Source organism: Vanellus vanellus (assembly GCF_965231255.1).
Source record: "Vanellus vanellus genome assembly, chromosome: Z".
In the NCBI taxonomy this organism is placed as follows: Eukaryota; Metazoa; Chordata; class Aves; order Charadriiformes; family Charadriidae; genus Vanellus; species Vanellus vanellus.
This window is the reverse complement of record NC_138908.1, coordinates 69610685-69628043: the sequence shown is the minus strand read 5'-3', so window position 1 is coordinate 69628043 and position 17359 is coordinate 69610685. Positions and strand designations below refer to the sequence as shown.

The window sequence follows — 17359 nt, the reverse complement described above, 5'->3', positions numbered from 1 at the left end:
CCAGGAAAGCCAGTAAGAGTCAGACTGGATATAGAAAAAGAAACAACCACTTTAGCAGTAAATGTGAGTGTTTCACCAAGACTCCGCTTAATCTGCCACAGAAGACATCATCCGCTAGGTGTCCTCATGTGCCACAGAGATTTTTAGACAAACGCCTATCATACATGAATACATGAAACATGTGTCTGGAGTATATATGGTGCCATTGAATACACTGTGCCACCTCAAAAAGTTTTTTTTCACTGTAAATTCTAGTGACTACCAATATTATGTGCAGGATTAGCAGTGGGACCACAGTTGGTGTAGCGCCTACTGTACTGCTTCGTTTGGGGCCTGCTCAGTGCAGCATGATGGGAGGGGAGGCTACTGGGGAGCAGCACACTGTGCCACCCACACCCCAGGGCTGTGTGTGGTGCTGCACTGGAGAAACATCTGCAGGTTTTCAGTGGGTGGTAGCAGAGTTGAGGTCTAATGGAAGGTTAGAAATAGAAAGGTGGGATAACAAAGATTCATCCTCTCTGCTGTCAACAAGCACTCCATTTTCATGTACACAATGTCCTTTTGGTAGTTTATCCTGATCTTAGAGAAAAGAGTGTCTTCATTTACTTACTTGATTACCTATGAATTATAACGTTTTAAAAATTAATGGATTAATAAACTATATACATAACAAAAGGTGACCACTTAGCTCACTTACAAGAATTGCTTATACTCTCTTCTTAGACCAATTACTAACAAACATACTGTCAGCTCTATTTAAGTTCAGAAACTGGTTCAATTTTATTTAGAAGTATCATCAGGTTATTTAATATGAACTAACCATAACTTTCCCTGTTCTGTTTTGTTGTTTGTTTTGTTGTTTTGTTTGATTGTTTGTTTGTTTTTTAATTTAAAATAACAGAAAATGTGTAATTGCAATGGGATTTTGCTCTGACAACGATAAATATACAATCCTTTCCTGTGGGAGGACTAGAGAAATAAGAAATAAGATACATTTCTTACAAACTTAAAAAAAAAAAAAAACATTTCTTGTTCATGTTCATGAACAACAACTTTTCATACATTGATGTCTTGACATGTGGTGTTCTTTACATCACTTGACTGTGATTCTTCAGATCTCTGGAGAAAGATTTTAATATCCTATGAAAAGGAAAATGAAAAGGTAAAAGGTCATTTAATGGCACAGCCTGGTATACCTTAAAACTTGCAATAAGAATGCCTGATGTTCCATGGGGTGAGATTTCTAGCTGATGACTAGAAGATTATGATGAAAAATTAACTTCAATTGAGATTTATCCCTACAAATTACACTTTCCCTAGGTTACATAAGATGTCTTTAAAAACAATGCTGTCATGCAGCTTTAGCACTATTTATATTCACTAATGAAAACATAAACATACAGTGACAATTACAGAAAGAACACTCTTCATGGCAAATTCTAAAAGAGCTCCTGCTGTGTATCACTAATATCACTGAGATGATGTTTTCGTGTTACCCACACAACACCATTGCCTTCAGCGGTTTTACAAAACTACAGTGTGTTACAATGCAATTCCTAAAGTAAGCAGAGATCTTCAGCATATATTATTCAGAACATACAGAGACAAACCCTTCAACAAAGTTTCTTTTTTTATATGTCATATTTCAGGCTGAACTTAAACAACACTTCAAGAGAATGGAAATAAAAGAAAATATGTAACTAACATTTGGAATAATACATACCTGGATTTAGTTAATTTTTTGTGCAGTTCTGCATTCTTAAGAAAACATTGTTTGATTTGTAATTTTCAATAATTTTGTATTAGCACAATCTTCTCTATTTCCAATTTCAGCAATGCTATCCATTGTGTAAGCAGGATGAACAAGGAATTTTTTATTTTAAAAAATAATGTGCTGAATGTTTATACAAAGATAAGTAGTAATTTAAATTCCTAGCATTTTCTGGTATTGTCAGTGAGCACACTTATCCTCCAGGAGAATAACTAAAAGTCAAAATTTTTATAAAATAAATTAGTTTATATTCAAATACATACTCCAATATGTATTTTGTGCATATTTTGAAGATACAGCCCTTTTTTCAAAAGCAGAAACTGCCTGTATGTAACAGTGCCTCACATGCCTTGCAAAATATCAGGAGCAGTTCAGTGAACACAGAACAACCGTGTTAAAAGATAATTTTACCAGTCCTTTGTTTTAGAAGGTAGTACTTACATTTATCTTTAAGTCTAAGAAAGACTTCAGTTTAAGGAGGCCTTTTTCAGCACATTGAATCAGAAAAAGGAGTTTCAGTTCCGGTTTGACAAAAGTAAATGTTAGCAAATGGAACCTTCAGCAAGTTCATTATCAGTACTTATCATTACCACACGAAGTAGATGAGGATCTCAGTAAACTGAAGCAGTTCTGGCATGGTACAATGTGAATTTTATTATGAGCATTCTAAATATAAAGTACAAGTGTATGTTCCTGTAAAAAATAGGTTTGAGAGCGCTACCATTGATCATTGTGGAGCAAATGATACATAGAGACACATCCAATATTATCACCATGTTCATGTGTGTGCGAAATGGAAATCCTATGCTCTAGCAATGCCACAGAAATATATGTTAAATATCAGTCTAAAAGTAAGAATGGTATGATTGAAAATTATAATCTGATACAGAAAAGAAAGTGATAGAACAGCATTTAAGTATGTGTTAAGAATGAAAAAAAGCTTCCTCTGGACAGATTTTATTTATGTACCTACCAGTTTTGCAGAGGAAACCAAAACTAAATAACCTCAAAACACTGGAGAAATAGTACTTCAACAGATTTGCTCTGTCTGTGTTTAATCAAAAAAACATAGTGTTTCAGTTACATGAATAGAGATTTTTATCTTTTTTTTAATGCAAGAAACAATATTTTTCATGTATATTTGTGTTTCCTAAGATTTTTTTTATGGAGTACATGATAAAGAGAAGCAAAACATAGCTCTCTTTTTTAAACTAGGGGTTTAAACACTGAGTTAAATTTTCCTTCTCTTGCACACTGGGACATTTAAAACACCACATGAAAAAGGCTTCTCAAGTTTCATATTACAACTACTGCCTATGCATTGACAGTGATTCAGCAGTGCTTTTTTTCTGCTGAAGCATTGACTATGAACTATATGGTCCACCTCATAAGCCTTAATGAATATAATCTGTATAAACAGAAAGCATTTTTACTTTGTTAAATGATACATGGAGTTCTGAATGTTTGTTGAATTGGGTAATATTAAATGACTGCTGTGTGTATAAACAGGTTTTGTAATCATTGTTCAACATACTAATAAATGTTTTTTTGATAAAGACACGTTAACATGTTATTAGTATCCTATCTCGGTGAACCTTTTATTTGAATGAGTATCTGAGTAATGTTACTCAAGTGATTAACAAAAGCAAAAGGAATTATAAGAATGTAGTCCACTCAAAATAACAGATTAATGCAATAATTAAGAATTATAGAAGTATAATATATCCCAGACACTTTATTTAAATTTATCTCCATCAAAATGCAGAGTTACTAAAATGTGTCGTTGTTTCTGTATTACTGTGACAGTTTTGTGATAGAAGGCAAAATTTGTAACAAGAAATAATACCAGATCTGCAGACGACCAAACTTAACAGACAAACCTATGCAGTGGAAAAAGCAGAATTGCTTGCTTCTTCCATCTGAATCAATTGGTCTAACAAAAATATTCTCTCATTTATTATTAAATGTATTTAAAGACAATTTTATTCAGAATGTAATGAAGTGTATTCATAAGCATACATTCACATATAGCTGTGGTCTAATTATTCTAAAGGAATAAATTTCATCTGATAAGTGAAAAAAATGTGTTGATAATGGCAAACCACTTGAAAGCTCTAGTCAGGAGCAGAAAAACTTCTCATCAGGACAGAAAAGGTCAGATGCAAAAGTAATAGAATTTCCGAACTTATTCATTTGTTGGCATTTGTGCTGAGGCTAACAGAAACGTCATCATCATGTAGGATGTTGCCAGCCCACTGGTGTATGAACAAGAAAACAAACTCCCTTCAAAAGACAAGAATATGTCTCACCTGGAGAAAACATTTTTATCACAGATATAATGGTTAAAATTGAACAGGTCATCAAGACGCCAAAGGAATCAGGTGCCCTAACTCAAATTTTAAAAATCGTAAGCTAGGTATTCCATTTATAGTTTTCAGCAAAACATTTTATTTTCCACTGTTTATGACTGCAGCAGTAGAAACATTTTAACCTTAGAAGCCACACCCTAACTTGCTATATTTATCTTGTAAAAGATCTCAGTGTAACAGCACTGTGGTTGAATTTCATTTTTATAAAGATTTTTATAGTCTCAGGACAATTTCTGAATTGATACTACAAATATTGTTAACTTACTTTGGAAATGCTTTGGGAAGAAAAAAGTTCACCTGTTCATGAAATACAGTTCTTTGAAGAACTGTCAGAGAAAAACTGTTCCTGCAGTACATATGTTTTGGACCAGAATCCTAACCTACATAAACCAATGACCACTGGGTCTCTATGCCTGTTTGCTGCTGAATATAATAATTTGCTGTAAAGTTGAGTAAGAACTTGTGGTCTTAGCTCTTCCTCAGTTAGTCAGAATTTGAAAGTAAGACTGTGAAGTGTTGATTTCATGCATAAAACAGCAGTCTGCATTTACTAGTAGAGTCAAGGAATATAATCTTCTCTTTTTAAGTATAGAAACCATAGAACACTATATTTGAGATACAGTCAGTAGAAACCCTTGCAAGAGGAAATTATGAGTATTACAAACAAAAACTGAAGCTCTGCGTTATCTAACTGTCAAGTCAGGAGATACAGGCATCAAATGAATCTGCCAGATATGTTGAAAAATGTATTATTTAAATACAATTATACCAATATGTCTGTGGTAGACAAGCTGTGGAAACTCCTTTGGGCTAGAGCATGTGCACTGAAACCCTCAGCTACTACCAAGACTCATATACAACAGTTTCTTTAACGACACCTTTTCTCATTGACTGACAATTTTTGTAACTGTATGGCCCTGAACGTATCCTACCAGGCACAAATAAAACAGGTGATTGATGGTAGCTAATAAATTTTAAACGTATACTACAATCTATTCTTTAAGCTATATACCATAGTTCATCCTGAAAGTGGTACAGGAAGATTAGAAATTTTGATAGATGCTGTGCTCTTGATATTCGGCTAGTGGTTAGTGTGCAAAGGTTTTAAAAAAAGTCCTCCTCCCTGAAAATAGCAGAGTATATGCATATGGCATTACTCATTTTACACTGTAATTAAATGTTACTCTAGCTTGCAGGTCTTCATGTGGAGCTTGCACTATGTTAAATGTTGTAAAGTCAGTGACGCATTTGTGTAAAGAACAGTTCTTGAGATGGATCATGCATAGAACAGAGAGCTAGTTTAAGAAGTGTTCTGGTCTTCAAGAAATTCAGTGAGGATGGAAAAAATGTTCAGATTAGTGCAGTTCTTGATTAAATAAAAAGGGTCAGGAAGAAAGAATGGGGAAGGGAAGGGAGGAATGACCTAACATTCCATGGTGTCTATCTTCCCAAATTGGCTGAGACATTAACATAGGCAGGATAGATACCCATTGATAGTTACAGCCCTCAGTTGTGTTGTCTTTGTCTTACATTTTTCTTTTGTATCTCTTCCTACTATAGCACATAAATTTTTAACCCTTACTTTGACAAAGTAAATATATTCTTTTATTCTTATATCTTGTCTTTTACTAACAATGATTATGAGTCATATAATAAATGCTGGGCACTTCACTTCTTACAAGTGATGAATATAATTAAGAAATAGAGAGTTACTCCTGGAGTATCATGTATCTTATTGAGATTTACAGTTTGTGGGACACTATGTGCCCTTGGTGGTGATCATCTCAAACTGGTGAAGACTGCTGATGTTTGATCTTTTGGCATGAGAATGCTAGTATCCTTTCATCTTGTCTCACACTATTTTCTTACACTCTGTATATAACATATTTTTGCCATAGTTCGACACATTTAATAGGTTGATATTCTGGCCCAAACTTGCCTTATGTGCCACTGTTTAAATGCATGTTTAAACATAGGTGCATAAACAGGGAAGCACTAAAGTATGGCAGGGAAGAACATTTGAACCTGTACTACCTCTGCATATCCTTTTCTGCAGCCTGATTGGCTTGGGATGGAATGTGTTCTATCAAATATCTCATAGTGTCTTGCAGTATGATCCTGTTGGGAAGATAATTCAACCAGGCTCCTTCCTATGAGTGGAGGGGAAAGGCAATGCCACATGTGACAAGGCAGTAGAAAACCTGTAGGCAGCTACAGGCCAGCAAGACAGGTATAAAAAATAGGTCAGAAAGCAGTGCGATCTTTGATGGACAGATTTTTTTAGGGAAAAAACAACTGATCAAATCTACTCCCTGCTATGCTGTATATCTGGTCTACACTGCAAATTGGCAGTATCTAAATTAATTATATTTACATTTCCAGGATAATGCAAATTTCAGTATTTGTACTTACAAAGCTCTTGGTCCCAGAAAGCAATACTTACAGGAAGCTTATATTCTTGATACCTGTTGATTAAGTCTTGAATGAAAGGATGTTTCAAAAGGAGTGCAACTGGAATGGGTGTCAGATCTTCACTGCCTAATTCTTTGTAAACTTTGATGAAAAGCTTTAAGAAAAAATAGTATGTCATCAGTTTATTAAGTGTTTAAAAAAAATTGGGGAAAAGCAAAGATTGCAGCAGGTATTTATTTAACATACAATGCAAGGTACAAAACCTTCTTTGAATCAACCAGCCTACCTTATCATAGCTGCCTTCCTGCTCCAGATTACTAAATCTGTGATTATCTTCATCTTGACTTCCTCCAGTATGAAACACTTTGAGCAGAGTTGCTACTGAAATTAATCCTTCACCTGTGTAATTCAAGACTTCTTTTTCATCTTCTATTGAAGTTTTCTTATTTGGCACTATGTTGGTGTAAGGAAAAGCCTAAGAAAATAAAGCATAGTTATAATATTTGGTGGTAAATAGACTGTCAGTAGGTCATCTGTTTCAGTTAGATATGCATTAAGGATCAGTGGATTATACTTCCAAACTTCAGTTCCTAGAAAACAAAAATCAACAACTCCCACAAAATTACCTACTGAACTATAGGATGAAGGAATAGATCCTGAGAATCCAGAGATATCCATAAATTGGCTTTAGCAGAAATTTAATGAACAGCTTTTTCCAGGAACCTGGCCAACATTCCACTGAGAAATTAATACTCTTCAGAGCAACAAAATATAAAAATAGTTCAAATCAAGGAGTCACTGCAAGAACTTTATTTTGGCTAACAGTTAACATAGAGTCACCAGCTGTCCACAGAAAAAGAAGAGAAAGGCTTTATATAGAAAAATTAGAAGTTTACTATAAATAAGCAATGTCGTATCTTTCTGTTGATATTCGAAATGGCCAAAGAGAAAAAAAATGCTGTAGAGATTTGTGAGCACAAAGATGAGAAAGGACCTCACATAACTGAACAATGCTTTGACTAGATTAGGCCACTGTATAGACTAACCACTAACAACAACAGGAAATTGCATTTAATTGATTAGGCCACTCTGTAGACTAACCACTAACAACAACAGGAAATTGCATTTAATTGAACATACCATTTCTTTCCTCATTAGGAGGGAGAGACTGTTGTGATACAGTCACACTTGGGCTACATATCTTAGACCTTAATACATGTCTTTTTCAACACAGGAGGAGCAGAGGCATTGATAAGGTTTTTTTACACTCAACAGTGGATGTTACACAAATATCAGCACCTAGGTTTTATCTCACAATACCGTTCACATTTAGCTATAAGATCTACAAAACCAATAACAAAATTATTGAGACTTAAAAGCTAAGCATTTTAAGCGAAAGGGTCTTTTTTGTGAAGTTCGTAAATGTAAGTGTCCAGGGTGTTTGTCTGATCTTCTTCTATTAACATCATTAAAGTTTCAGACGTACTTCTGTAGGCAGCTACCAATGAGAAGTCATTACAATTATCAGGACAGAACAAGGAAAAGAGCAGAGACAACTTAAATTAGGTGCTGCAGTGTAAGTGCCTACTTATAAGCTATCTATCTAAGGTGTATACAAAACTTCTTTGAGATGAGCTGGATAGCTCTTTATATTCCACTGATGAATATCCAACTGATAATATTTACTAGATTTCAAGTACCTGTAAGTGAAAACTGGGATATTTAGATTACATGTAAACAGCCACAGGTAGACAAAGATTTAGGTTCTTAATTTGGTGCTGAAAACTACTTTGGATGTCTTCAGGGGTCTATGTCCTTCTATTTGATGGAGCTTGACTCAAACATGACACAATACCAACTCATAATTCACTTTTGGCCCCCTTGTGGTTGTTGAATATCATGCATGAAATGCTGGCCCTACTGAAGCCAATGTTGAAAACTCATTCACTTCAGTGGGAGAGGATTTTATTTGTTTTCTTTTTTTCTGTATTCAACATTATTGTTAAAGCATACACATAGGGAACGCAAGGCATAAGAAGAAAGAAAAGATTAAAATTATGTTCTATCAAGCCTGCAAGTCTGAGCACCAACCTGTAAAAGATGACTATAAAGACAAAGAGAACCCACACATGCAAGATGTTCATTTAGCATCTAATTCTTAGGTATTTCTAGGTTTGTAAGGGAATCACCAAGATGAATGGGACCCACAAACTGTCTGTATTATGAGCCCTTGTGAGACATACATCAGGCATAGCACAGATTCACAAAGCCAAAACACTGGGTGGGAAACTAAGCATGAGGAAATTCTGAGGTTGGATGAGGTATAACTCTTGCTTCTCAGAGATACATCGTTAATTCTAGATTGAAGGGAAATGTTTACCTTCACCTATGACTCACAACTTTAAGAAGTCATTGACACACAGGTGGTAATACCAGTGCAGTTACCTACAATCTTAAAAACGTCCCAACCAAACAGATCAAACCAAGCAGAAAACAGTAAGGAGCAGAACAGGTTGTGTTGCTTTATATCCAATGATGTCAGAGTTAGAACTTTCCACTGAAATATGGGAAACTAAGTTCAGATATACAGTATCTAACTGGGAGCTTTCTGTGCTCTCCTTCTTTCTGTGAAACATAAAAAGGAAATTATCTTATTCAGTCTCTCCCATGGACAAATGTTGTGTCAAATAAAAGCAGACACAGGGGAGTACAGTAATATATTTTGTCCTCTGAAGTGATAAAATGTAGTTATCACAGTTAACACACAGTATACTGTGTGGTAGAATAATGCCCTTTCTATACTGTTTCTGGAGAGCACAACTGTATTTTAAGTATTAGGCAAATACTAGAGTCACTGTAGTTGTGACAACATAGTAAAACACTTTATTTTCTAGAAGAGTGAGCTCTTTCCAAGGCACGTACAGGTATATTTTTTATGTCTCAAAAATTACTTCTACTTCAGTAATAAGTAACTGATGCATGCAGTGCACTAATGGCAGTTTTGAGACTTTAAAAATAACAACATATTCCAGAAATACTAACAATGTTCAAAAGCCCAGCTCCATTTGATGTGACAATGCATTCATCATGGCTCTAAAAATAATTTTTAAAATTATTTCATATGAAACTATTATTAATTGTTAATCCTTCTGATTTACAGGTAAAACAAATAACTTGAAAATAACAAAAAAGGTGTATATATTTCTAAATACCTCAAAGAAACATAGTTGGAAAGAAAATAAGACCAGCAATAATATCAGGTTTTATATCTTTAGATAATGATACTGTAAGTCACACTAGAGTCTAATTTCTGGGGGCTGACAGCTGGACTTAATTGTCTAAAATTAGGTCAAAGAATAGCCTCCGTTCATCTGTACAAGGAGTAGTTACCAGTAAATATCTTAAACTTTCATTATTATTTGGCAAGAAAATTTTCAGACCTTTGGAAGAATACTTCTGAGTATTATTACCAAAGTCAGTGGAACTATTTGCAGAGTTCCCATGAAGTCAGTGGAACTACTTGTAAGGACTGGAGCTATCCAGGCTAAGAAAATATATAGAAGTCTAGTTAATTTATACTTTGAAGCACCACTACTATTCTCTAATATTTTACTGTAATATTTTACCACACATGGAAGAGAAGCTGCTTCTTTTCTATGAATATATGTTCCAGTAGCAATGCTAAGAGCTCTGTAAACACCTTCAACTGGATCAGAGTGGGAGGCAAAATAAAGTAGCATCTCAGTATAGTGGAGCAGAACAGGATCTTTTCTGGTATCAGCAAATAAATTGAAGAAAAACTATAAAAGGACAAAAACATGTAAATTAATTTCTGCAAGTGGAATTTAATCAAATACAAATAAAAGACTAGAGAAAAGCATGAAATAAAGTAACAACTGCTGATAAGTGATATCATCTTTAAAAATGTGTTGAGGTTGCATAAATCAAGACAAATCATAGAATAGAATCATAGAATCACAGAATACCAGGTCTGGTCCAACCTTTCTTGGTAAAATCATGGTCTAGACAAAATAGCCCGCTGCCCTGTCCAGCTGAATCTTAAAAGTGTCCAATATTCAGGAATCCACCATTTCCCTGGTGAGATTATTCCAATGGCTGATTGTTCTCATTGTGAAAAATTTTCCTCTTGTGCCCAATCAGAACCTACCCAGGAGTAACTTGTACCCATTACCCCTTGTCTTTTCCATGTGACTCCTTGTAAAAAGGGAGTCTCCATCTTCCTTGTAGCCACCTTTCAAATACTAGAACATGGTGGTAAGGTCTACCCTAAGCCTTCTTTTCTCAAGGCTGGACAAACCCAATTATCTCAGCCTTTCCTCATACGGCAGGCTTCCCGGTCCTTTGATCATCTTTGTGGCCCTCCTCTGGACCCTCTCCAGCCTGTTCACATCTTTTTTGTGTAGCGGAGACCAAAACTGAACACAATATTCCAGGTGTGGCCTGACAAGTGCTGAGTAGAGTGGGATAATGACTACTTTATCTCTGCTGGTGAGGCTCTTGTTGATGCAACTCAGCATCCTGTTGGCTTTCTTTGACACAGCAGCACCACACTGTTCACTTATATTGAGCTTGTGCACCAAGACCCCCAGGTCCCTTTCCACAGAGCTGCTCCCCAGCCAGCTAGATCCCAGCCTGTGCTGCACTCCTGGATTGTGGTTTCCCAGGTGCAAGACCTTACACTTGTCCTTGTTGAACTTCATAAGGGTCTTGTTAGCCTATCTTCCAGCCTGTCCAGGTGTTCCTGCAGGGTGGCTCTCCCTTCTGAAGAGTCCACTTTGCCACTCAGTTTGGTGTCATCAACAAACTTCATCAGAGTACACCTGATCCCATCCTCTGGATCACTTATGAGGATATTAAACAGTGTTGGTGACAGTATCATTCCCTGGGGGATCCCACTTGTGACAGGTTGCCAGATTGAAAATGAGCTATTTACTACTGCCCTCTGGTTGTGGCCTGGCAGGCAGTTCCCCACCCACTGTGCAGACTACTTGTCTAGACCGTAACACCACTGTAGGAGAAGACCAGGTTCGAGACCATCTGAGGAACCTGAAGATGCACAAGTCCATGGGACCTGATGAGATGCATCCATGGGACCTGATGAGATGCATCCACGGGACCTGATGAGGTTCATCCACGGGTCCTGAGGGAACTGGAAGATGAAGTTGACAAGCCACTATCCATCATATTTGAGAAGTCGTGTCAGTCTGGTGAAGTGCCCACTGACTGGAAAAGGGGAAACATAAGCCCTATTTTTAAGAGGGTAAAAAAGAAGACCCAGGGAACTAAAGGCCAGGCAGTCTCACCTCTGTGCCCAGCAAGATCATAGATCAGATCCTCCCGGAAACTCTGCTAAGACACATGGAAAATAAGGAGGTGATTGGTGACAGCCAACGTGGCTTCACTAAGGGCAAATTGTGCCTGACAAATTTGGTGGCCTTCTGCAATAGCGTTACAGTGCTGGTGGATAAGGGGAGAGCAACAGATATCATCTACCTGGACTTGTGCAAAGCATTTGATACTGTTCCACATGACATCCCGGTCTCTAAATTGGAGAGACATGGATTTGACCAATGGAACGCTCGGGGGATAAGGAACTGTCTGGATGGTTGCACTCAAAGTTGCAGTCAACAGCTCGATGTCCAAGTAGCAACTAGTGACGAGTGGTGTTCCTCAGGGGTCAGTACTGGGACCGGTGCTGTTTAACATCTTTATTGGTGACATGGATGTTGGGATGGAGTGCACCCTCAGAAACTTAGCTAACGACACCAAGCTATGTGGAGAAGTTGACATGCTGGAGGTAACGGATGCCATCCAAAGAGACCTGGACAGGCTTGAGAGATGGGCCCGTGCGAACCTCATGAAGTTCAACAAGGCCAAGCGCAGAATCCTGCACATGGGCTGGGGCAATCTCATGCACAAATACAGGCTGGGAGGAGAATGGATTGAGAGCAGCTCTGAGGAGGAGGACTTGCGGGTGTTGGTTGATGAGAAACTCAACATGAGTTGGCAAGGTGCGCTTGCAGCCCAGAAGGCCAACCATATCCTGGGCTGCATCAAAAGAAGTGTGGCCAGCAGGTCGAGGGAGGTGATTCTGCCCCTCTACTCTGCTCTTGTGAGACCCCACCTGGAGTACTGCATCCAGATCTGGAGCCCTCAACATGGACACGGACCTGTTGGAGTGGGTCCAGAGGAGAGCCACGAAGACAGAGGGGTGGAGCACCTCTCCAATGCAGACAGGCAGAGAGAGTTAGAGTTCAGCCTGGAGAAGACTCCAGAGAGACCTTATAGCAGCCTTCCAGTATCTGAAGGGGGCCTACAAGAAGGCTGGAGAGGGACTTTTTACAAGGGCATGTAGTGGTAGGATGAGGGGTAATGGCTTCAAGCTGGAACAGGGTAGATTTAGAATAGATATTAGGAAAAAAAAATCACTATGAGGGTGGTGAGACACTGGAACTTGTTGCCTAGGGAAACTGTGGAAGCCCCATCCGTGGAAGCATTCAAGGCCAGGTTGGATGGGGCTTTGAGCAACCCGGTCTAGTGGAAGGTGTCCCTACCCAGGGCAGTTGGGTTGGAACTAGATGATCTTTAATGTCCCTTCCATCCCAAACCATTCTATGATTCTATGATAATGCAGCCGTTTCTCTAGGAGGAGGTTGTGGGAAACCATGCTGAAAGCCTTGGAGAAATACACGTAGACAACGTCCATGCTTGCCCCTCATCAACTGAGCAGGATACTTTGTTGTAGAAGGCAATCAGATTTGTCAAGCACAATTTGCCCTTGCTGAATTCATGCTGGCTTTTCCCAGTCATGTGTTTCATTTTGACTTGTGATAGCCCCCAGGAGGATTTGTTCCATAACTTTCCCCAGGGATTGAAGTAAGACTAATGGGCCTATTATTTTCTGGATCTTCCTTTAAGCCCTTCTTGTAGATGGCAGTCACTGTAGTCTTCTTCTAGTTTTCTGGGATGTCCCCTGACCTCCAGAACTTCTCACAGATTATGGAGAGCAGCCTCGCAACAATGTCAGCCAGCTCTCTTAACACCCTTGGGTGGCTATTGTCAGGGCCCATCAATTTGTAGGGGTAAAGCTCCTGTAAATAGTTCACATACCAACTCTACCTTCACTGACAGTGGGTCTGTGTTTCATCAATCTGGATTTTTGCTCCCAAGGACTGGGGCCCAACAGTGCTGTTAGACAGAAGCAGAGGAAGTGTTGAGAACTGCCTTTTCAGCATTGTCAGTGACTCAAAAGTGTGTCTGAGTCATTCAAGGAAACAGAAATCGTAGTATTTTCTTTTCTAGATTGAGGACTTTCATGGAATGAGAAGAAATTCACAAAATCTTGCATCATGACAATAAGTCCAAAACATGTTCTTGTATTTGGATCACGCTATTATCTCCCTCTTCCATGGAGACTTCCACGAGCTTAGATGAAAGGATCATTTGTTTCCCACTTTTTACAAAGCTCGTTATTGTGTAACAAAATTAATGTCATTCAAAGGAGAACAGGAATAATTAATTATTTCTTAGTAGACTATGATTTAGAACCCTGAAGGACAATTCCTATTTCTAACTTTGAGTTTTTTATACATGGAAATCATATTCTGAAGCACCACCTGACCTCAAAACCTACTGAAACATCGCAGCAATTATGGAAAAAAAAGAGACCCAAGAAACTTTTGAATAAGACCTCTCAGGTTAGAATAGTGAATGGGCTCTTCAAAATATCTATGTTTTACGGTTACCTTTGTGAGATGTCTTAGCCTATCTAAAGGCGAAGGTTCTGTGCAACTTTTTGTTATGCTTACATCTTCATTTCCACTAAACCATAAGCCAACCTGATAAAAAAAAAGTTGTTTATTTTCACGCATTAAAATAAAGTGGTTCTTACAGTCTATAATTGTTCATCAGAGAGATTACTAAAAGCTTAATGTCTGGACTGAATTAAGATAAATTTGTTATTAATATACAATGACATCAGAATAATTAAGTAGTTGTTTGTACTTTGTAACAGATACTTTGGGAACTACTGAAAATGGAGCGGGAGAGAAGTGACTCTATGCTCTTGAAAAAAGTGAAAATTAACTAGGTACATGTAAATCCAAGAAGTAGAATATGATGCAGAGTTTCTATGTGTGTTCTGGTTTCTTCCTTTTAGAGGATCCTTTGCTACCCCACAGCTTTTGTCCTAACTGTACTTTTGGAATAAACTGTCACACACTTCAGTAAAATGAAGGAGAGAGGCAGGGCTCTTCCTGTGCTTGCCTGCTCCCAAGAACAAGACTAAAAGTGTTCTATAATGCCTACAGAGATATACCTACAACTGTAAATTAAAATTGCTCAGAACCAATTCCCTAATACTAGACCCAACACACAGGAACTATCAGCTAGATCTTACCTTCTAAACCAGGATGGTCATGAACAGACTGCCTACAGAAAAACTCACTTGCTTGGAAGTGGACACTGTTAAACTATGCCAAGTTTGCAAACAATGTCACAGTATGGAAAATTGAGTAGCACCATTACCTGGGGACGTTCCCTAGCACTGTGTAGTTTACTAGGACAGATGCAGATAGAGGGGCCAGCTGGGGCACCTCAGATTCCCAGTGGAAGGTTCTTTCTCTAATTCTCAATGAACACTGCTTGTCATTGTTTGTTGTTAAGACAGTAAAATAAAATAAATAACGTTTCATGACATTTTGAACGCATGTAAGTCTCAGTATTAAATAGAGAATAAAGTCTGCTTCCATTTTTATTGAAAGATTTTAACATTTAAAAAAATATCAAAATATATCAAAAATATCAATATATATATCCTTTTCTATATTTCAGTAAATTACTATGTTCTTGATTATATAAAATATTGCACTATTATTATGTGTTTTCTTTACAAAGCAAGACAATGAAATAAGACAAAACAGAAAGTTCCAAGAGATTTTCAGAAAGGAAAAGAAATTCGTAAATCTAGTTTTCTGCTTCTTCCCCATGTGAAAAAAAGCTGGGAAAGTTGAGCAAATTAATAACACAAAAATAGACTTCATGTTGCCTGTTAGATCTTTACCAGAAATATATCAGATGTTTTGCTGTAGGTGATATAATATCAATGATAACAACAGATGAACAACTATTTTACTAACTCTCTGCTATTGTTCTTTTCTTAATTTCATGGACTGCACTGACTCACTAATACTCTAGTGCACCATGTTCTGCAAGAGATGAATCATTTTTTCAAGAAAGAAATTAATAAGAAAGAAATAAAACAAGTATTGACCTAATAAAATTTGCCATAAATTGCTCCAAAAGGATACAAAAAACATTGCAATTAAAACAATTCAGGTGTTTCTTATCAATTAATTTGAAATGAGGACTAAATTTTACTTAAGTCTCTAAAATCCTGTTCCTGTTCTCATAACTGTATATGCAAAAATTCCAAACCACAGTACTGTCAGTAACACGAACTATAGGACCTCATGTACAGCAGATATACAGAGTTTTCATGAGATTTTTAAGTCAAGAAAGCTTTGGTCATATTTTCAAACATGAAATAGGGGTGACAGACATTGCAACTTTTATTTGCAATATGAGGATGCTTTCACTAGAAAGCACCCTCAAAAACCGAAACATTTAAAATTCAGACTGCATTTCTGAATGTGAATAAACCCAACAATACATTATTCAATTCAGAGTTTAACAAAAGAAATTATTCAGAAGAGAAAAGAACCTGCATATAGTATTCCTGTGTAACAAAGCCTGATCCAGCTACATCAATGGACTTGAAGCTACGTAACGTTTTGAGAAGTTGTGTCACAGATGGCACTGGCCAAGGCTGTGCTGCTGCTAGCAAGAATCTGCGCCAGTCAGTAAGTTCTGAGTTCACTGTGAAAGCAGATGCCAGCTTTTTTAACTATAAAAACAAAATAATAAAATATTTTCAAATATGTGTGCATAGACATAGATTTTCTATATACTATGTATCCTTAGGTCTTTTTCCTGGTTAGGATGGACAAGGTTCTACAGTGAGATTTCAAAGACATATGAAAGACTTGTATCACTAAACAAAACAGGCCACAGACCACTGTCTGTCAATTGGCCTCAGGTATCAGTTGATATCCCTCTAAGTAAATACTCCCTAAATAGGGGTCTATATCTAAAGGGACTATGAGATAACGACCCTTAGTACATGCTAACCCCTGAATCATGCTCCATCTGGGGGAGCACTAAGAATCGAACTGACAATTTAGCAGCATAAGTACAAAATTTAGTAAATTCTTGGGCCTGTGCCTTGGTCCCTTTTGCTTACTCTTACAGGTGCACACCACAAGGCTTTTCTCTGCTCCAGCATTAAGTTAGAAAAAAGTAGTAGCAGAAAAGCTTTTGCAGCTTGCCACATGTGTCTTTTTACCACTGAAGGTGTTGTATGTGGATAGCAGAGCAGGGTACAGAATGCAAACAGGAGAATATATGTAAAATCTCCTGACACAGCATTGCAAAGGCTGTATCTGACAGAGGGAACAAAATTGGCACAGTTCATTTCTTCCCTGCTGGTGTGGTGAGACCCTGCTATGTACCTCTACACCCAGATTCCCGTGTCAAGGGAAGTGTCTGGTTTGCTCCAGACTGGAGTTTGAGAAGGAAGCAACAAGTTTACAGGAATAAGGGTCTGGGGCAACACAAAGTGAGACAGTTTGGTAATATAGATGTCATCTGCCGTAACATTGGTAGGTACAGTACTGCTTATTATAATTTGAAAACTTATTTGAAATTGTGACAATGAAATGGTGACTTC

At 37.4% G+C, this 17359-nt stretch overlaps 1 protein-coding gene across 1 annotated transcript in view; it reads right to left on the bottom strand.

The window, feature by feature from the left end:
* Nucleotides 1-1056: 1056 nt before the first annotated feature.
* Nucleotides 1057-17359, bottom strand: part of SPEF2 (sperm flagellar 2) — a gene marked incomplete at both ends in the record, with an annotated part of 96025 nt that continues 79722 nt past the window's right edge. The window contains 5 exons of the mRNA XM_082498005.1: nt 1057-1140; nt 6584-6706; nt 6839-7027; nt 10179-10352; nt 16295-16477. Of these exons, the coding sequence (XP_082354131.1) occupies nt 1057-1140; nt 6584-6706; nt 6839-7027; nt 10179-10352; nt 16295-16477 (753 nt within the window). The remainder of the gene's footprint in view (nt 1141-6583; nt 6707-6838; nt 7028-10178; nt 10353-16294; nt 16478-17359) is intronic.